This window comes from Idiotropiscis lumnitzeri, chromosome 11 (assembly GCF_059441095.1).
Source record: "Idiotropiscis lumnitzeri isolate Australia: NSW breed Sydney's pygmy pipehorse chromosome 11, RoL_Ilum_1.0, whole genome shotgun sequence".
In the NCBI taxonomy this organism is placed as follows: domain Eukaryota; kingdom Metazoa; phylum Chordata; class Actinopteri; order Syngnathiformes; family Syngnathidae; genus Idiotropiscis; species Idiotropiscis lumnitzeri.
The window spans coordinates 19,022,074-19,044,651 of NC_142401.1; the positions used below are offsets into that span (position 1 = coordinate 19,022,074).

At 41.0% G+C, this 22,578-nt stretch overlaps 1 protein-coding gene across 1 annotated transcript; it reads left to right on the forward strand.

Annotated features, from left to right (window-relative positions):
• Positions 1-21,812, forward strand: LOC148327789 (macrophage colony-stimulating factor 1-like). The gene is made up of 7 exons (XM_088309841.1): positions 1-105; positions 9,819-9,932; positions 12,010-12,072; positions 14,460-14,630; positions 15,908-16,100; positions 16,849-16,896; positions 21,709-21,812. Exons 1-6 carry the CDS (start codon positions 73-75, stop codon positions 16,878-16,880), a joined length of 606 nt encoding a protein of 201 aa, XP_088165967.1. The 5' UTR covers positions 1-72; the 3' UTR covers positions 16,881-16,896; positions 21,709-21,812.
• Positions 21,813-22,578: the final 766 nt, after the last annotated feature.

A 22,578-nucleotide genomic window follows, 5' to 3' on the forward strand; every position in this document is an offset into this window, starting at 1 on the left:
AATATCCAACATCCAGGGCCCCACCGTTTGGCAAATGACGCTGAAACTTGCTTGCCTTTTCACCTCAGCCAGATGAACACACACGCGCTACATTTGATAACCAAGGTAAGCATCTTTTTGAAATTTTTCCTGACCATGGTGGGTAAAACATTTTCCATTATTCTCAGTAAACAACATCTCACCTCACTAGGCTCAGAAATGGATGTGAACAAAAACAGGTCAAGGAAAGAAATGCATAGAAATGGAGACTTTTCTTTTGCATCCCAATTTAATGTCAAAAATATTATTTCACTTGGTGCTCAGTGGGACAACCCACAAAGTATTGTTTGTTCAATCACAAATCCACAAATGTCTACCTAGTTTACTGTGAGTTCCATTTGTTTTACTCCAGTTCTCTCATCTGCAACTTGTAAGGAGAAGGAGTGCTTTCGCCTCATATGTTCGTTGTGTGCAACTTAACAGGGGTTAAAGAAAAAAAAATAGAGCCTGGCGCTTACTGGTTGTCACATGACTTCTCCCCCCTCTAAATATAACAAATGCATATTGTTGTGGTTGACTTGGAGAAAAGACAGCTAGTGCTGGCAAATGTCCTCATTAGTGTTAGTTTTATGTTAAAACATTTCACCATTTCATATTATGGTCATTTGCCCAACACATAGAGTAGATCTGTATTTTCTATTAATGGGTGCACTCAACAAGATATTTAAAGGTAAGTGAACCACATGTATTAATCAGATTCAAATTTAGCATATTTTAGGAAACTTTAATTTAGTGCTGCCCCCCCCCCCCCCCCCCAAAAAAAAATCTGGTATTAGCATTCAGCTCGTAAAAAGTACCCTTGAAAAAAATATATTATTAGAAATGGAGTTTTGGTTTTATTTGTATTTTTGTTGGGTAACTACCTCTCTTTCCTTATTACTGAACTTACTTGACAACAGCAGATGCAACAGCGTTGGCAATATGGCCATAAATATAATGACCTCTGCATTGAGCTTTTCCTCTTGCTTGGGACGAACGACTCTAATCAACTAAAAATCTTTGAGACTGGGTGTGTTACCTTATTTTTGTTTAGAGACATGTGGACTGAATCTGAAATCTCGTGCAGCCACCACTTGCCTCAAATGTTACGTTAATCCAGTGGTTCTCAATTATTTCCTGTCACGCCCCCCCCCTACCAAGAAGAAAACAATTCGCGCCCCCCTCTTCCAACATTTTTATTTTACATCTCGTACTAATGTACGTGTTCTTTGTATATTAATGCTAGATTGTCAATAAAATATCCCTTAACAAAGCTAAATTGATTAAAAAATATATCATTTTGAGAACGACTATTGTGAGGATCTCGAAACTTAGTACTGTTGTGCAAATATTGATGAGATGATAAATATTTACTATACGTTTTTGTTTAGTTTTTTTAACTTTATTAACATGAACAAACCAAACAGTTATTAATACGTACATAATATAGAAAAGACAAAAAGAGCCAGGAGGATTTTAAGCATAAATTCTATATAAATAACAAAGCAACAGTTTTAATGTTTACTATACGTTTTTTTTATTTTTACAATACGTTTGACGTCGAGCCTCTTCGTTGTGATGACGCCATCCATTTCCGTGTTCCAGCCTGAGAGCGTCTGCTAAATTGCTAACGTAGCCATCGTCTTATTTTGTTTGGATCCGTAATGGTTGCAATACAACATTTCTGTTCATAGCTGCTGGCTCTCTGCCCAAACGCGGTTCGAGACAGACTTCTGTTAAAAGTCGAGCATAGCAATTCATTTTAGTGATTAGCGCGCTTAGCACCTCCTCATTTAGAACGCTACTTGTTTGCGGAGTCGTTTATTTGCCATCACGTAGCTTGTTGCTTCTGCTGTGCGGCGCAAGATAGCTTGGCGCAGAGCATTTAAGTAGCGGCAAAAGAAATCACTTCCGGGTCAACAAGCGACAGGGCGACGCTTTTTTTTAATCAGTACTGCGTGACAGGGCGACACTTTTTTTAAACCAGTACTGCGTGAACTAGGGGCACAAACAACTTTGACGAGCTCAAACTCACATTGTCTGAGATCGCCTTTTTCAGTCTCAAAACGATACAAAAAAAAAAACACGTTCCCCAGGGTCCCACGCGCCCCCCTCAGCATCGCTTCTCTGTGATGTTAATGGTGCAAGACGTTCTGAAGCTCCCCATACAACGTGACGCACTGTATGTTTTTTTTAATCCCTAAAAAGATAGAGTGTAAATCAAGGAAGATGCAGGTTACACCAGAAGAAGAATGTTGGTGATAATAAAAACTAAAGTGTGGGTACATTGAAAGGCTGGGCACATTCCCATTTACTTGACTGGACCTGGTGGAGCGTGCGCTTGTTCTGTACATTTTTAACCACCAGCTTTGCTATTTCATACAGTACAATACATTACAACTTTATCTTTGTTGCACATTTCACAACAGCTGGAGCTGTAACAAAGCAGTTTAAAGATAAAGATGTCCTTTAATAGTCCCACAATGGGGAAATTTGCAGTGTTACAGCGGCAAAGATATAGATCACACAGAGGCGGCGGCGTAATGTAGCCGTTAATGTATAACATTAGCAGCAGACATTCATAAAAAGCATGCAAATATACACAGTATAAACGTGTATATACACAGATCCCAAGTATATACACACTTACATCCCACAACATATACAAGTGTAAGGAAACACTCCTAATGTCTGTCCATGGTACAGAGGGGAAAGAAATAAAAACGCAATGATAAAAACAAAACAAAACACTGTATGATAGAAAATACTGCAATGGTAAAAATACTGCAATGATAAAAGTACTGTAGTGGTAAGAGTACTGAAATGATAGGAATATACTGCAATGATAGAAAATACTGCCATGATAAAAGTACTGTAATAGTAAAAGTACTGCAATGATAAAAGCACTGTAATAAGAACACAAATTAAAACTCATATACAGTAAAGACCAGAAGAAATGCACAATAGCGACAGTCTCATGATGAGATAAAGAAACAGTGACATTTTTGTTTGAAGTGATAGCCATGTTCCGTACACAGGCGTACGCATGATAAATATGTCAATGTTATACAATGCTTGCTTGCGAGAGTACCGCACATATTTCAAAGTGTGTAACGTGACAAGACAAATCTTTAAAACAATTACGTATTTGTAAATAACAAGAGCCGAGGACACAGTGGTAGGCTAACACTTGAGGCAGTCAAAAAAAAAAGATAAAAGCTCAAGTGGCTTAATATGTCTAAAAACTGCAATCACTCTACTTATGGCCACATCACCCTCTAAATATTTTGTCATTTATGGATGACGCGTTTCTCAGTGACAAGATTTGAAGTGAGCGCCTCTAAGAAGAGGAAAATATCCTCAAATCCGTCATATTTGGGCGATTAGTCTAATACTTTGAGAGGTGAATGTGAGCATAAGTAGAAATGTCAACATAAATTGTGGTGAATATTGATCATGGTGTTTGCACATTAGGCTACAATTGGGATTCCTACTTTATGCGTCTAAGAACAGGGGTCGACAACCCAAAATGTTCAGAAAGCCATATTGGACCACAAAAACAAATCTGTCTGGAGCTGCAAAAAATTAAAAGCTTCATAATGAAGGCAACACATGCTGTATGTGTCTATAGGAGCAATATTAGTCGACTATCAAAATGACTAAGTTGGCGACAAATACATAATGAGCCTAAATGTTTTTCCCTGCAGTGCCTCATGTAGAGAATGACGCACCACGTGACTACTCTGTTGTACGATGCCGCCTCAAGTTGAACTTTTAATGAATTATGTTTCACTGCTTTGAGGAAATGAGGTAAATGAAATAATAAATCTGATTTCACATACCTGCATACCTGTCCAAAATCGATCAAATCACAGGACTCATTACAGGCAATTGAATATGCTGGCGCTGAATTAACGTCCTTGATTTGCTGATCGGTGATGTTGCCTGTCATTTTAACGGCGCTTTACTTCACTGTCTCAGCGGAGAGGGGCATGTCTTTAATTTTTTTGTATTAGTCTGCAAATAGGTGTTCTGTTATGTTGATGAATTATTTCTTCATGGCGTCACCTTCTGTGAACGGTTTTCCACATTTTATTATCACAGGTTGCGGACAAAACTTGCAGCAGTGCTGGAGCTTGGAGATGCAATCCACTTCTTAAATCTATTTTTCCGCTCCTCTAATTTCTCTGGAAGTAATGCAATTGCACTTTTTCTCTCACTCCCAATTGGGTACAATGAATGAAAATGATTCTTTCCAAGAAACATAGAATCCTCTGTTCTGCTCAGTTATTTTTCTCTTTTTCCCTTTGGGATCCATGGCCCATCACACAGTCACCGGTTTGTTTACAACAGCCACCTGCCTGGCATCCTGCCCTGCTGATAGAAACGTGTGTTGCAGGCTATGACGCAAATCTTCGTTGACAGAAATGTTGAAATTTCATATTTATTCTACCCATTTTTACAGCATTGGAAAACGTTAAGAATGTTTGTGTCATGTTTGTCTTCCTACAGAAACCATATTAAAACAAAAAATATATATCCCTCCCCCATATTTTCCCATGTTAAAACATTTTTGGAAAAGCCTTAGGGAGCCTCTAGGACGGCGCCAAAGAGCCCCATGCGGCTCTAGAGCCGCGGGTTGCCGATCTCCAGTCTAGACTGTCGCGCTGCGTGTCTGGCAAGTAAGGAGTGACATACGACATTAGAGTTGGACAATTTATATTACACCATATGGAAATCGCTTGGTTACATATCCAGCTGTGTTGAAAGGCACAAGATAAATAAAGTTGTATTGTATTGTATTGTATGCGCCCCCCCCCCATTGAGGAGGGTCTCTGGGAACGAGTTTGTGTGTCTCATTCGCTTAAAACACAGAAATGTATTTTTCACCTGTGTCAAAGCATCTGTGCATTTTATTTGATGGGCGATAATTTACATCTCATCGTGCACCAGTCATTCATATTTTAAATAGCTGGTAACTCGGTGGCCAAAACTGGGCCACTCGTGAAATTAGAACCCCGCTCAAAACAAGTTGTTCACGCTGGCTCTTGGTCCTCTGTTGTGGTTGTTCCTCCAGCTCTCAGTTTTTGTTTTTTTTTTCACGTCCATTCTGATGTTGCTCTTGGCTTGGACTGAGACATTACCCACCACTATGCGCACTTTATTAGCCAACAGATGTTTGGAATTGGAACTGAAATTACAACATGACTGTGGCTTTGTTGTTTGCTGGCTGTTTTGTTTTTTTGTGGTTTATGGTTTTTAGCACTTTCTCATGCATGCTTAGCACTGATGCCGCTGCACATTTCAATTGATCCCTCAGATTAAGCCTGAATTTTAAACCCTGCTACTATGTGCAGGCACATCATAGGCACCTTGTTCTAATCTAGAGCGTCCCTCGCCTTCTTATTCTTGTGCTTGTGTTTAGAACCTGCTCTTAAGCTGGCATGATCATGACCTGCTCTTCCAGACCTAGTCTAATTTCTAATGGAGTATCTGTCTTCTTCATAAATAGGCGTGATTATGCTGTATGTCTGAGGAATAGGTTTTAAAATTTCTTAGATCAATGAGGCATATACCAAAAACATATTTTTTAGGACCATATTCTCCCTTTTGCACATTTCTCTATGCACTTGCCTTGTACAATTTCAAGATATGTTGATTAGGTAACACTTTATTTGAAGTTTGTTCATAAGAATTTCATAAATATGACATGACACCTGTCATGAACATGAATGAATCCTTATGACAGATGTCATTGAGTGTCATGTCTTATGAACAAACTTCAAATAAAGGGTTACCGCTGATTCTCCTGTGTAGACTTCTGACTGACACAACCACCAAAGTGGCGGGACTCATTGATTCATGTGGGTGTCTCTAATTCCCGGATTGTGGAGTTTCCATGAGACACACCACATGCATCAAATAAGAATAAATTATGAAAACGTATAATTTACAGCGCTGTTACAATGACAATAGTTGTTTTTGTTCGGTTCTTTCAAGCTCTAAAGCCCCCATTGGCATGCTGACATGCTCCTCGCGGTTGAAAAAAAGTCAGCTGATGCAGATAATTTTTCACCGTTAGGCTTTCTGCACAATGTCCCCTGGGTCACATTACGGCTGTTGGGCAGTTGGTGAGCGTATATGGTCTACCTTCACACATCAGCACGAGTCAGCCGGTGAAGACTTGTCACTGGGTGTCAAGGCAGCTGAAAGGACTCGAAATGTGCAATATGATTGTTCACCGTCACAAGGCATTGGACTTAATAAGTAAATGATGTTCTAGTGTTAAATTAATGGGAGCATCCAGGCCAAAAAAAGCACACAGCATGTATTTTCCAATTGTAACACATGGGAGAGTAAGGACTTTAATAAATAACATTTGCTAATGTGATTAACAACTTTTCAGTCTAAAGAAGGGATTGTTATCATTTCCAAGCTAAGCCATTCCAGTAATTGGTATCCTTCTTTAACAAAGGATGAATGAGGTCACTTATTTTTTTTCAGGGACTAAAATTATGTCAATTTCATTTTCATTTTTTTTCACACACTTATTTTGACAAACGATGAATGAATCTCAGCCGTGACTGAGCTGAGACTGGTAAATAGAGGCCACAGTGATTGTTTTAAAGATTAAAGCTACCACTGGCAAAATAATAGTCAAAACTGTTGACGTTTTAAATTCCACTGAACGAAATGTCACTCGTATCACCAAGTGACCAAATGAATCCAAGTGACCAGTCAGCCTGAAGAAAAATAAAAATGAGATAGGCAAACACAATTTGTCCATTCAATGTTGAAAGAAATTAATACAACAACAAAAAAATCAATTTGATCTTTATTTTTAAATATTTCTCTTTTTTTCTGTCTTATCGGTCTTTAATATGCATGGCAGGAAGCCCGAGCACCTTCAATACAAATCCTAAGCACAAGAAATGTGTGGGAGGCACACTAACCACTTGTGCACCATGTTGGACAGACAGAAGGACAGACAGATATGAAGATAAATAACTTCATACAGTTTTTCAAACCGTTCCACCTGACCAGTTTTTTCATTTGTAAAGGGTAGAAAATGAAAAAGTTCACTTCATAACCAACCTCCTCACCCCTGTGTCATACAACCATGCACACATGCACGTTCTGTGACTGATAAATGAGGTTAACCGCAAAAAACAAGCTTGTATTTTTTTTTTAATTCCTGGTGGCAAATTTAGCAGATGATATTGAAAATATAGCGTTTAAATCGTCAAGCTGTGGGTAATCTGTAACAGAATTTGTGAAGTATTTACTTACAAGTTGTGGGTTTAGGGCTAGCATGCTAGCTCTTATAGTTCTGCTCCATAATAACAAGCAGTCTGGATGATGTAGACAGTTGACATTTCTTTGTAAATGTTATTTAAAATACACAAGTCCTGTAGTGAATATGATCCAAAACAGTCACCATCCACTCCCTTTGGGTCACTTTGGAAAATGACTGCACAAAAACCAACACGTATCCAGCCAGCCCTGACCGCCCCCCAAAAAATGCCCGTGCCTGAAGACAGGTGAGATGCTGACGGCAGAGGTTTATTTAAAGATCATTAGCTGGCTACTATTCAAATCCGCTTACCTTATTATGGGCTTATTATCGTGGTGTTTCGTCTAACCGATTTGACTTCCCCTCTATTCTCTCTGTTTGTCTGATTGTGTCCTTCTCCTCCTCCTCCTTCTGATTCATGTCTTTCTTCTTCTTTGTCCCCCTCTTCTTCTTTGTCACCTTCTTCTTGCTTCTTCTCCACGAACATGCCCAATGCAAGTTGGTACGCACAGTTGGTAGTGGCGCTTTTGACGCTTTCTGAGGCAATTTCTGTCATTTGCCCATTTCGCTGAGTTGGTTGAGATGAACTGTTGGCCGCCTCACGACCACATCACCCGCACAAGGGCCAGACTCGAGCCTTACTTAATCAAGCCCTTTTGGGAGAGAGACACTTTGGGTGAGACAAATGCACTTAATTCATGTCACCCACCTCCAATTCCCTTGGTCCACGTAAATGTAGACATAAATGTACATGTAAGTGCACGTTCATGTCATCTATTTGTGGGGCAGAATAAAATCAACTTCTGGCTTTTGTTAATCGAACCCTTTTTTAAAATTCGTCACCCTCCCGGTGGGGCTGCAGGGTCAGACTTTTACACCCCCGTGACGGAGTGCCCACTTCCTGCAATACGTCTTATTGACGGGCAACGCCTCTCAAGGAGCCAGGTACCAAAGCCCAAGTTGAGTGTCGACGCAGGCCCAGGCCCAATTATATCTAGTCGATGCCTTTCAACCATGCACACCAGTACATGCTTGCTCCCTGCCAGAGAGGTGATGATGTTTTACCTCCCACGAGCTCACTTGTGTAGCAGGTGATCAATATTGCCACCTTCAGCCCCCTCCCACATCACAACATCATGACACCTGACCCTATTGCCCCTCTCACAAATGGTGAGCCTATTGGAAGGTGGGTTTATGTCATCTCATCGGATTGTGCCCAACCTGACTTTTTGGTGTAGACCTGGCCACCAAGGGTTCGCCGCCTCCAGGCTCGAGACGGGTGCCCCGGTGACCCATTTCCAGACAAGGGAAAACATTGTCCAAATATGTTTTTCCTCATAGCGAGTCTTTGAACAGTGTTTTATCCGGTAAACTCACAGAGGACCCATTTGGGCATTGTCATGACCCGTGTCGGTCATGTCAGGTTTTTTGTTATTATTTTTCACATTTTGCCATTGCCTGGGTTTTGTTTATTTTGTCAGCTGAGTGGGGCGTTTCCCCTCAGCACTCGTTCCCCACCAGCCACGCACCTGTTCCCCTTTAGCCGTCACACACCTGATTCCTATCTGCTCCCCTAAGGAATGGACTATTTAAACACCCCGTGCCAACGTCGGTGCATTGCTCCATTAAGGACTGTCACGGACGCTCTCTCATCTCGTTCTTGCTCTCGTTCACGTTCATGTCCCTCCGTATTTTGTCACAGTCTTTGTTCCTCGCCCTCTGATCCAGTTAGTCGCGTTTAGTTTACCTTTGTTGTTTTTGCTCCCTGCCACGTTGTTTGTCCTTGTTTGAGCCATTTAATAAATTCCCTTTAAGTTACCCATTTCCCTGCTTCCTCGCATTTTGGGTCCACCTCCACCTCGCCTACCGGCGAACCCTGACAGGCATAAGCATGCACGTGTTATTTTATGGCCACCTGGGGCAACGTGGCACCTTGAGGACCCCGGTTCAAGTCATAGAATGGCAGAAGAATGTGTGCAAAAAAAACAAAACAAAAGCACCCTCCAGGTTGACAGAGCAAGAAAGGGGAAGTGGCAACAGACCCGTGGCTAGACACCAATAACCTGAAGCCCGTGTGTGTTAACTGTGACCTTAACTGTGATGGGGCTAATGCATGGTCAAATATCCTGAATATATGTGTGTTCATGCCAAATTAATATGATTCCTCTTCTTTTTAAATATGAACACTAACGTCCTATATAATTGAAGCTAATTTGGGCACATTTGTTACACGAGTGTGTATCAGTCTGGTACCCCTTTGCATTAAACCGCACCCGAATATTAGCTCTCATGTTGAAATAGGTTGGTGACCCCTGTTCTATGGTTTTCAAATGTCAGTCCAATATCAAACCTTCCTTGTTGACCATTTTTTCCAGTCTTTGTTTTCTCTGCTAGCATGCCTCGTGTAATTGTAATTGTATGCTAAGATGTTCAAGATAATACAGATATATGATATTTATGAGAGAGTCCTTGTATTCTACTTATCATCTGTCCTTTCCTCCTTTAGGCTTGGCATCTGTGCTTCTTTCTCATCCTATGCTTTCACCTGGTATTGGGTGGTGTTCCTGGTCCATGCCGACACTCGGTCACACAGGAGCACCTTTGGAGCCTCAATCGCCTGGTGAGAAGAGACTTTCAATACTTTCAATAGGCCAATCAGAGACATAATGGTATCTAAAAATAGCATTATTGTGTACATTGCTCCAAAGTTCAATATTCATGAACAGTACAGCAATGTTTTGTTTAACAGTGCTAACAAAGCAGGGCATGTAACTTCGTTGTCAGTGCCTAGCCTAACTAGATTTAAGTCACCAAATTATTATTATGCACTTTATTAACACAGTTCTTTTGAGGCAGCCTTGCAAACAACTCAAAATGATGGAAGAATGCATCCCCTCAAAATTAAGTCAAATTTAGTCATTACAGACGCCCGTTTTGTTGAAAAATGATGAACGGCAACAAACTTGAAAAATAAATGAACTATATAAACTATAAGCACTGACAGAAGTGGGTTTCTGTCTGTCAGTGGAATCTTCGTCCAAGTCAAGCACCAAGGGACCTCTGAGTCTATTACTGACAGACACCAATTTCGCTGACAACTGACGGAGACGGAAACCTGTCTCACATGTTTTTTTGTTCGAACGGGTAAATGCTGCAGGCTTGAGTAGACTGCACTGACTATATTTGTACAGTGGGTATGCACCCAAAAGACAGTAGAACATGTATTGGAATTATGTGTTACGTATAGTCAGTCTGACAAGACAACAACTAATTAATGAGCTAAGAGGTCAGAAAGTCGCTTTGAATACGAGGGACATTTTTACAGAGAAATTCTTCTGAGTTAAATTTGAATTTTCTGTTTTGGAACGAATAGTGCTAAATAAGAGGTTGTAATACACTATTATTCAGACCCACACTCCATTTCGGAAGGTAGTGATAATGCACCAAATGTTCTTTGCCAACCGCTGAAAGACAAAAAAAGACGACGACACCTGTGCCCGAATGTGCACACTATTTCCTATCAAGTGAACTATAAAGGGCTCCGCCATTTTTAGGGGTGTTCAAATGTTCAAGGAGGATAAATGTAGGGTAGTCAAAATTACCCACAATGCACTTGGAAAAGTTGTGATCGTTGATGTTCGATCAACAGCAGAGATGGCCATTTTACCCTATTTTGCCGGTCCATCCTCCATCTGCGACCTGGGCACCCTTCCGTCAGCGTCCATTTTATTATTCATAAAAATAATCTTCCTCTTTCTCCGTCTGTGGTCGTCCTTTTAACGCCATAGGAGAGAGGCTAACGGCAGAGGTTTCATAATTCATAGCTCATTACCCGCAGTTTGGACATTGGAAAGATAACTGGCTCATTTCCTATTCACATCCACTTACCAGCTGGGAGTAATTTGTGAGTGGTTTACAATCACTCAGTCAGGTGATGTGTCAACTCTTTTTGACGGAGGACTGTGGAGCCCTGTCCTGGCGTCTTCTGGTGTAATCCATGGTATTACATGTGTTGAACCACTAGAGGGCCCACTTTTTCTGTGAGTTACCGCATGGTACTGCAGGGAACGCTCATGGGAAAAAAATTACTACAGTTTGTTGCAGGCAGTTAATAAAGGCAGCTCCATGGTAATACAGACAAGAAGAGTGTTCTTTCTTTAAAAAGAAAAAAAACTCGACAACACTTCCGTGGGTACTGGACCTGGTTAGGAACAATTCGAGGGATGGGTGACAACCCACTTCCGCCCTCGCTTAGTCCAACCAAAAACATCTCGTTCTACGTCCCTAAAATGGGTGTCCATCTGGATTGTCCCATCCCTTGTACGGAATGCCGATCTCTGTTCAACAGGTTAACAGGTTATAGTCAAGGTATATGACTTTTTTTTTTTTTTTTACGGATTAACATTTGACGGCCTGGTGGACTGGTTTACTGATGGAAGCGATGACGGAAGCGTGGTTAAGATAAAATGACGGACTAATGATAACAGTTTCGTTCGGCATGACAGACGGGTGTCCAGGCCACTGACTGATGACAAATGATGGACCGGCAAAATTTTGTAAATTTCCCACCTCTGTTCATATTTACCTGCCTCAAATGCACTGGAAAAATGCTTCTAGTCAAGTGATTATGATGTTTGTGAAATTATTCACAGATTATGTATGTAAGAGAACACTAACACACTTTCATCCCTTTACAGATTGACAATCAGTTGGACCATGGGTGTTTTATAATTTATCAGTTTACCGAACATTTGAATTTGGTAAGTGAATATTACACGTTAGCCTTTTCTGAGTTATGGTCAGAAATCCCATTAGATTACATCAATTTTAATACTAGATTAGATTGTATCATGTTTTTGACAATTTATCATAAATAATGTCATGTTTATATAGCCATGACACAAAATTCAATATTATTCAGAAAATTTAGTTTCTTGGGTTTGTATCTACCTCACGAAAAACAATCTTAACTAATTGTGCTAAATCAATTGAAGTTTCGAGACAAAATATTTGTTAAGTACCACCATTCGGCCAATTTACATTAAATGTACACTTACTAACAGTCAACATGTATGCTGGTGGGAACAGCTAGGCAGGTAGCTAGGCAGGAACAGTTAAAAAAAAAAAAAAGATAAATCAGTAAAAACCTTGAATAAACCTTGGCCTTAGGAGGTGTGATTTGCATATAACAATTTGGGTCGCACACCCGAAAAATGGCCCAGGGGGAAGCCTGCACCTACTGTCACAATGTCATGAAATGAGCCAACGCAATAAATTACACTGGTCAAAAGGGTTTCTTTTTAAGTGATATCACATGCCTCTCTCTTATGAATGGCTCCAATTCAGCCATTCACAAGCACCAAAAATGCTTTGCCCAATATGTCTGATTTGTTCGGATCATTATCTTAACCTCACAAAAAGACCCAGCTCAAAGTGGTACATTCCTTTGAGACAGTGTGAATGACGCATTCAAGCAGTCCAATTCTAGTGACGCGTGTGCACAGTGGCACTTAGCGTGCGTCCAGTGTTTTCTGCTCATTTCCTGCAATATATACTTGTTGACAAATGGAAAATGACAGCTTTTTTTTTTTTTTTTTTTACGTTATGCAAGACTTGGTGAACATTTCAATGAATGACTTGAGTTGTATTATTAAATAAAGCAATTTCATCTACGTCAAGTCAATATTAAATGATAGCCTAATACTGTTAATGTTAGGTCACCAGATTTCACCTACAAAACAACTAAATTACATAATGGTTGGTATTTTACTAACATCTTTAAGAAAAGCCCACTACATCATCCCTCAGTAATTGGCACTTGATAAGAAATAGCAAGTAGAAACACAGCCCGTCTTGTCTCCATGGTCGTGAAACATCCTGACAGCTCGTATTCCATATTTACGTAAATGAGGGCTTTGCACTTTGTTAGCTGAAAGGGCAAACAAACAGCTTTGATTTAACCAACCCACTCAAAGTGCAAAACCGGAAAACGGTGGTTGAAAAGGCTTATTGTACAATGCAGAGCACAGAACAGTACTCGGTTTTCCATTAATACCACATTAACATATAAACTGTGGCAACTAATAACTCTATTTCACATTTAAAAATGAACTTCAAATCATATTACTTTAAAAACTATTAGAAACAATAGGGTGCCTTCAAAAAAAAAGTTTGAATAGCATATGAGAACCAATTAGACTCGATTATGAAGTGAATCACTTTGGTTTGTATGTTAGCGAGCAACAACATGGAAATTCCAGGTATTGCATGCTGAAAGCATGCAAAATGAGATGAGTCTGATTTACAAATTTATGAGCAACATATTTTCCATTAAATGAACTGCCTGTTATTAAAAAACAAGTTAAATAAATATATATCTGTTATAGCATTCTTTTTGCACACAGATTTGGAACGTCGCATTTTGTTCCTAAACAAAATAAACGACAACATCTTGGTGTGCTTTATTAGTAGCGGAGTCTTCAATCTGTTCCTCGAGGTCCGCTGCCATGCCTGTTTTCCATCTCACCCAGCAGCAGTACACCTTATTCAAATGATCAGGATAGTTATCCAGCTTTTGCAGAGCTTTCTGATTATCTGATGATTTGAATCTGATTTGTTGCAGCAGGGAGCGTTGAAAAATGGGCAGGACAGCGGATTTTGAGGAACAGGATTGAAGAGGCACAAGGCAGGCAGTCCTGTATAAATCATTTTGAGCCTCTTATCTGTGGTTTTGTGCCATCAGCAAAAATAATCATGTAAAACTGAAAAAAACACATTAGCTCAACAAAGGAAATTTCAAATGCAGTTCTAAAAACATATTAAGGATTTGAAGAGAGACAATAAAGCCTCCTCACTCGGTTAGTGACGCTCATAGTGTAGTGCATCCGCTTGACTTGTGTGCGGGCAGCGTGGGATTGGTTCCCACTTGGTGATGATGTCTATGCCTGCCCTGTGACTGGGTGTGTTGCGCCTTTTGCCCGTAGCCATGGTTTTATATCTCATAACAAACTTTTCATTTCTATTTACTGTCTGTTTCATTGATGCACCTTGGTTTTGTCTTCAGATATTTTTTATAAATGTTGAGAGAGAATCCCTCCATCTTTTTCTATATTTTATGTTGTGCTTATATGTTCATTATGTGTTACAGAGTAAAGTTTGTTACGTCAAAGCAGCCCTCCCACAAGTACTTGAGCTTCTGAGAACACAATTCCTTTACAGTAGGAATTCAGACAACAGAAGATATGTCAATACTCTGGAAAAGGCAATCTACCATCTTTACTCTCAAGGATGTATACTTGAAATAAATGAAGAAATTGAAGTAAGTGTTTCATACAAACAGATAAACTAATTACAATGAAAGTTAACTGAAAAACCAGACTTAAATATTTACTTAACAGGCAATATCTTCAATTTTAACAAACTGGCCCTGTTGATACACAATCATGATTTATGCATTTAAAACAGAAATGGTGAATAGCAGTTGAACCACATGTGACATGCCTTGCCCTCCAACAGGCTTTAACATGACAAATACCAGTCACCCAAGAAAAAGACGAAACGATGCTGAATAAAACACAATGATGAATCAGTGCACCAAAAAGTAATTTAGTGATATTTCTTTTATTTTTAGGAGGAAAGCCGTCCTCAAACTTCTTAAGCTTTGCACTCCCTTCATCATAACAGCAGTGTTCCTGCACCCCCTAAACTAGTCCACTAAAATTAGTAGAAAAAGTTTTGGTGTTTAATCACATAAACATGATCAATATGTGACCAAATAATGGCAAACCTGATGCAAACAACAATAAGTTAATAAGCTGAATTTATTTTGTGGACATTCAAAAGTGTTTCATATTAAGTGTACAGTGCACTGATATGACTTTACGTTTTTTTTCTGATGGGTTAGACACATGTTTTGTTACTATTGTTGCAAAATTCCTCACACAAATGAGCAGAAGTGGGCAATTGACTCAATTTTGACATTCCGTCACCGTCAGTCTATCACTATTTCAGGCTGAACCAAACTGTAATCATCAGACCTTCATGTTATTTTCAACCCCGCCTAAGTCATCACTTCTGTCAGTAAACTTCACCGCTCCACCAGTCTGTCAATTGTCATCCGTGAACAAACAAACATGAGGGCGTCCATCAGCGACGGTACCCGGTTAGTGGCGATTACACTGACGGAAGTGACGGAACTTTGGCAGTTGCACACATAATTCCTGGTGACGCATGCTGCGTGTGTCAGAAGCCTGGACGGGAGAATGTCGGCATCTTGAAAATGTGCTGGAAGAAATTGATTTAAGCGTAAATGGGAGAACATGTCACTTACTGCTCAATAACTAAAGATATAATGGTCATTTGTATATTTACGTTTTATATTTTGTCTGACGTAATCTTGTATTGATACTTTTTACCTGCCTAAACATTAATTGGATTTTATCCGTGAACTCTCACGATGCTGCTGGGGGAAACGCAATATATTTTTACATCACTTGGAGTAGAGTAATTCCTTAATATTTTTTTTGTTTTATACTCATTAAATGAAACTGTTTATTGCATACATTTAATATGTGCTACGTGTGTTTGTGTGTTCAGGACAGTCCATCGAGGTTAATAAAGATGGTCGAAAGCTCACCAAAGGAGGCTCTGAGAAAAGCCCGGCATGTGATCCAGATGTATATGAAGTTGATGACAATAAGAACTCGTCCTGTGGACTGGAATTGTCAATCTGAATATTCTGTCGGCGAATATTTAAATACCACTCAAATTGCACTGACCAGCACCACAGGTAAAGAATAAAACATCTTGACAAGTAAAACAAATGCAGTACAGTGGTACCTCTCAAGTTTGGACATGAAATGTTCCATGACGTCATTAAATCAACTTTCAAAATAAAATGTACTATTGAGATCAATTATATTTGGCATCATTAGATTATCTTTAAACCTTTATTGACTTCACATAACACTGACATTCTGTTAATGTTAACATTCATTATTTTAATTAATCCAATAAAAAAGGTTTTAACCACTTCCTAAATTGTAATTATGAATTAGTAGGACTGCACTTCGTACATACGACAGTGAGCATGCTTGAAGCTCTGCAAGAAGTCAATACAACTCTACGTTAACTGCATTACATTAACTATTATTATCAACATTAACTCAGTGCTCCTAACTGTCTAACATTACACACAAATGTGACGCAAAGGCTCCATAGTCACAAAAGAACTGAAACAGTTTATTTACAGAAACTTTGGCAGGGATTTTGCTTTTCTTTGCTCAGAGCATGTGTCACACAAAGTGGAAAAATGTAAAAAACACAAACACATAAGTAATCATTTCATGATGACTGGAATGAATTCTTCTGATGATTCTGAACTGAACACAAAGACAGACAACTTTTGCCACGTTAACACTTAGGTACCAGCGTAAAATGTGATTTCTATGCATTCATGTGTTTAACCATTATTTTGCTTTTCTGTGATTCTTCATGTCGAGTAGAACTGGTTATATTTGTTGCATTCTTTATTTCAGGGGAAGCAGATGGAGGCCGCACTCAAAGCTAGTTTTGACGATTACCTGGTAAGAGGCTCTGCATTTCTATCATCTATCACCATTTACGATACTTCAAAGTGATTTGTTTTTAAAGTGTGTGTGTGCGTATATATATATGCATGTGCGTGTGTGTGTGTATGTGTGTGCGCACAGAGCTGGGCACTTTTTTGCTGGTCAGTCCTCCACCCTCCAGCCGCTATCTTGGTACCCATCCGGCCTTGGACCGTTCCGACCCCGGGACGGACCATCCAGCTCTGCATTTGTAGCTAGCTGAATTCTGATTGGTTAAAAACTCTATCCTAAAAATCAAAAACTAGGATATAATATGACATCAATGTGAAGAATATGGTCATGATTTCTTGATTATGTTAAGCCAGCAGAGAAGGCATTGACTGCCCCCCACTGGCACTCATGAACGGGCACTTCACCCTATTTTGCCATTCAGTCTCGCATCCTCCGAATGTGACCTGGGCACATTTCCGTCTTTACGCTTTTGTCATTTGTAAAAAATAATCATCCTCCATCTTCGTCTTCTTTAAGCAATTCCATCCGTCCTCTTGCATTTAACCCTATAAATCAGAAATCCCTTTATTGTCATTGTACTCAAGTGTGCAACGAGATTAGAGAGCTCCCCTCTCCAGTGCAATACAACAATAATAAAATATATAAATTAGATAAATAAGGGAATAGTTAGTGCAATGGAAAATAATACTGAATAGGGTATATAAAAACACATCACGTTGCTGTTCTGTAAGGTACGGGTGCTCGTGTGTGTGTGTGAGTTTAGAATGAAGATGGCTCTTGGGAAGAAACTGTTTCTCAGTCTATTGGTCCTGGATTTGATGCACCTGTAGCGCCTGCCAGAGGGCATCAGGTCGAACAGGTGTGAGTTTGGGTGGGTATTGTCTTTGACATTGTTGAGAGCCCTGCTGAGGCACCGGGCGGTGTAGATGTCTGACAGTGAGGGGAGAGGCCAGCCAATAATCCTTTGCGCTGTTTTGACTGTCCTCTGGAGCCTCACTCTGTCCGCCTCAGTGCAGCCGCTGTACCAGGTGGAGACACAGTACGTCAGCAGGCTCTCGATGGACGAGTGGTAGAAGGCCAGCAGCAGCTTCATGTCCAGGTTGAATTACCTGAGGACTCTCAGGAAGTGCAGACGCTGGTGGACCTTCTTTACCACTGCTGTGGTGTTGTGTGTCCAAGAAAGGTCATCGGAGATCTGTACTCCCAGGAACTTGAAGGTGTGGACCCTCTCCACACACACGCCTTCGATGCAGAGGGGGGGCGGCACCGTCTTGTTCCTCCTGAAGTCGATGACGATCTCCTTTGTTTTTGCAATGTTGAGTTGCAGTCTGTTGTCCTCGCACCAAGCCGTCAGTCTCTGGACCTCCTCTCTGTAGGCTGTCTCGTCACCTTCCAAGATCAGACCGACCACTGTCGTGTCGTCAGCAAACTTGACGATGGTGTTGTTACCGTGGGCCGGGCTGCAGTCGTAGGTGTAGAGGGCGTATACGAGAGGGCTCAGCACGCATCCTTGAGGGGAACCGGTGCTCAGCGTACGGGTGGAGGACGTGTAGGGGCCGAGCAACACAGTCTGGGGTCTGTTGGCCAGAAAGTCCTTAATCCAGATGCGTGTGAGGGCAGGGAGGCCGAGAATGTCCAGTTTGGCGACGAGGATGTCCGGCATGATTGTGTTGAATGCCGAGCTGTAGTCCACAAAGAGCATCCTTGCATAGCTCTGCTGTTGTTCCAGGTGGCCCAGCACGACATGCAGAGCAGTGTCGATGGCGTCCTCAGTGGATCTGTTAGCCCGGTATGCAAACTGGTAGGGGTCCAGAGTGGGAGGAAGGCAGTCCCTGATGTACTGGGAAGCACTTAATGATGACTGGTGTGAGAGCAACAGGACGGTAATCATTCAGGTGGACGGCGGGTGACTTTTTGGGGACAGGAATAATGGTGGACGTTTTCAAGCAGGAGGGGATGACTGCTTGAGCCAGGGAGCGGTTGAAGACCCTGCAGAAAACATGTGACAGTTGGTGGGCACATGCGCCGAGGACCTTGCCTGGTATTCCGTCGGGTCCAGTAGCTTTCCTGGGGTTGATAGCCAGGAGCGCGCGCCTCACATCGTGTTCCTCTACGGTGAGTGGGGGGGAGTTGAGGCGGTTGAGGCATGAAGTGCGGGGGTGTGACGGTTGGGGCGAGTCAAAGCGAGCGAAAAAGCAGTTAAGCTCCTCTGCCAGCGATGCACTCGGGTCTACAGAGGTCGTGCTGCTGCCTCGGAAGTTGGTGATGCTCCGTAGACCCTGCCACACTTCCCGTGGTCTGTTGCTGGCGAGGTGGGCCTCCAGCCTCCTCTTGTAGTTTGCCTTGGCTAGCTTGATGCCTTTGCTCAGGTCAGCACGAGCCTTTGTCGCCTGACCTGAAGGCAGCGTCACGGGCCTTGAGGAGAGAGCGGACCTGGCTGGACATCCAGGGCTTTGCATTTGGGAAGGTCCGTATGGTCCTGTGTAGGGACACAGTTTCCATGCAGAACTTGATGTAGTCCAGTACACAATGCGTGTAGACATCAAGGTCCTGATGATCAGAGAGTACCCAGTTGGTGTCTTGAAAGCAGTCCTGTAATTCACTCATGGCGTCATCACGCCAGGTTTTCACAGTCTTTGTGGTGGGCCTGAATCTGCGCCTGAGAGGGGTGTACGCAGGTGCGAGCTGCAAGGACAGGTGGTCTGACTGGCGGAGGGGGGCGAGTGGGAGGGCCCTGTATGCGTGCTTGATGTTCGAGTACACATGGTCGAGCGTGTTGTCTCCCCTCGTTGGGCACTTGACATGCTGGTGGAACTCTGGGAGTACAGTCTTTAAATTGGCCTTATTAAAGTCTCCCGCTACTATGTGAACGCCATCAGGGTGGGCCCGCTGATGTTTATTGATGACGCACACGAGTAGCGAGAGCGCCGTGCTAGTGCTAGCGTTGGGAGGGATGTAAACAGCTGTGACGATCACTACCGTTAGCTCCCTCGGGAGAAAATAAGGCCGGCATTTAACAGACATGAACTCGATGTCGGGGGAAGAGTGCTTCTCGACGATCGTGCTATCACCGCACCAGTTCTCATCACCTCTCCATGCATGATGAGAGGCTAACAGCAGAGATTTCAAAATTCGATACAAAATATCAAAGTATAAGCCACAATGGCTATATTTAATCATAGAAATTAATTTGTACTTACCTTTTTTCCGAAAAAAAAAAAACATCCGTACATGATGCTAAATTTAGCAAATGCAAAGACAGAATCGCTTTAAAAGGATGAAGTGTAGGTGTGCGTGTCCGTTTATGCATGCCAATATGGGAATGATTGTGTTTATTTATTTATTTTTTTTTTATTATTAATTGATCTAGTCACGTATCAGACAACCAGCCAAAGGTTTGCCACAGTTTCTCACATAAACTTCAGCTTTATTTATAATTAGAATTAGAATTAGAAATCCCTTTATTGTCATTGTACTCAAGTGTGCAACGAGATTAGAGGGCTCCCCTCTCCAGTGCAATACAACAATAATACAGACAAATATATAAATTAGATAAATAAATAAGAGAGTGCAATGGAATTTAGTACTGAATAGTGTATATAAAAACACATCACAATGCTGTTCTGCAAGGTAAGGGTGTTCTCGTGTGTGTGTGAGAGTTCAGAATGGAGATGGCTCTCGGAAAGAAACTGTTTCTCAGTCTATTGGTCCTCGATTTGATGCATCTGTAGCGCCTGCCAGAGGGCATCAGGTCGAACAGGTGTGAGTTTGGGTGGGTATTGTCTTTGACGATGTTGAGAGCCCTTCTGAGGCACCGGGCGGTGTAGATGTCCGACAGTGAGGGGAGAGTGCAGCCAATAATCCTTTGCGCTGTTTTGACTGTCCTCTGGAGCCTCACTCTGTCCGCCTCAGTGCAGCCGCTGTACAGGTGGGCACGTAAACAACAACCTGAACTGTAACAAAGTGTTGTAAATAAAAGACAATAATCAGGAAAAATACAATCGTATTTGTCTTTTAGTTAACAAAATAGCATTTCCTTTTCTTTTTTGCTCACATTTGATGTAAAATGCTTTTAAAATCAACAAGAAACTGCAATTCTATAACAGGCGTGGTTTGTACATTTGTAAATCCATACACAGAACGATTGGTGTCACAATTAGTTTTCTCTCACGCTTAAACGATTACATTTTAGTGGTGGTTTTCATGACACTCCATATCACCTCCAGGGCACATTCGGCCCTGTATTGGGGAGCAATGTTCCTTGCAGTTGCAGCTCCTTCCAGATGTAACGCCTCACAGTCGTAGCCACTCGCAATCGCACCTCCTCGTGGTCGTAACCTCTCGCGGTTATACAATTGCAGACTAAAAGGTCACTGTATTCTGAAATTGTTAAATTAATTGCAACTGGACTGTTAACGTTGTCTTGGAAGACATACGCATAGGCGCACATAAAAACTGTGGCAGGGTTCTCAATTGACCACCAGAGGTGGTTGCTTGGAGCTAATTTTTTTTCCTGACACACCTACCTCATGGATGAACTTTAAGACTTGAAGCACATCTGGGCAAGGTTTATTGTAAATGTTTGGAAATGACATTTTACATGTCCTGAGTAGGTAATTGTTCATACAGCGGTAGATAGAAAATATGACAGTTTGATGACCAATATCCATCCATCCATCATCTGTACCGCTTCTCCTCACTACGGGCCGCGGGGGGTGCTGTATTCTATATGAAATGCATTTCCAATTGATCGATGTTTGTGAGTATATTTTGGTAGTCAACCCTTTAAGCTGATGAATTTTTTGTTCCCTTTAGGTTCCTCTGTTTGGAGCTCTTGCGTTTGATCTTGTGAAGCCACAATCTAAACACAACAACCTCTCCTAAGAACCTGCATTTTCTGAGCCCAGCGCCATTGGAAAGTGTTGTTCAATTTTAAATATTTAAAAATATTTCTATAGATCTCTATGGCTAGTTCTCAGAAAGTGTCAGAAAGTCAATATTATATTTTCCTTTACAATTATTGACAAGATTTCACTGCTTATAATATTGCAAACATACTGCAAAGGTAAAAGAAACAACCTTATTGAAATTTCTGCTGTTTTTCTTTGTGAATATACTTGGAGTGGTGAAAAACAGCCGTCGTGACCACTTCCTTTTGGTGACATGCCAACACACCCAGGTAATTAGTTTCCAAAACAGTTGTTACCAAATAACTATTAGAATGTCAACTCAACAAAATATCATTTAATCGAGTCCAACGCTGTCCATAACGTGACAAAACGTCAGCAGAAAAATTATGTAACATGTGTCACCCTGAGTCCACGTCAATGTAGCACATCCGACGATTTCCTATTGTAATATTGTATACTTCCACCAAAATGACTCACTGTCCACTTTTAAAAGTCGTTTGAAGAAATTTTTATTCTTTAGGTTTTGCTATATAAAGAAAGTTGTATGTTTTATTGTATTGTACAAAATTGTTCATTGGTGCAATTTTTTTAAGTGAACGTCTGTATGAAGGTTCTGAAGCTGTGTGTAAAAATATTTTATTTCTTTTTTTTTTTTACTTTTAATTTCTTGGAACTGAGATACCAAGCGCTCTGAAATGAAACAATGGACTACCATGACATTCAACAATCTCTTGGGAACAAAGTATTCAACTATATTTATTTATTCATAACTCAC

Coding starts and splice junctions, on each gene's coding strand:
- LOC148327789 (XM_088309841.1), top strand. CDS start 73: ATGAACACACACGCGCTACATTTGATAACCAAG. Junction 106..9,818: donor CGCTACATTTGATAACCAAG/GTAAGCATCTTT, acceptor TTCCTCCTTTAG/GCTTGGCATCTGTGCTTCTT. Junction 12,073..14,459: donor TTACCGAACATTTGAATTTG/GTAAGTGAATAT, acceptor TATGTGTTACAG/AGTAAAGTTTGTTACGTCAA.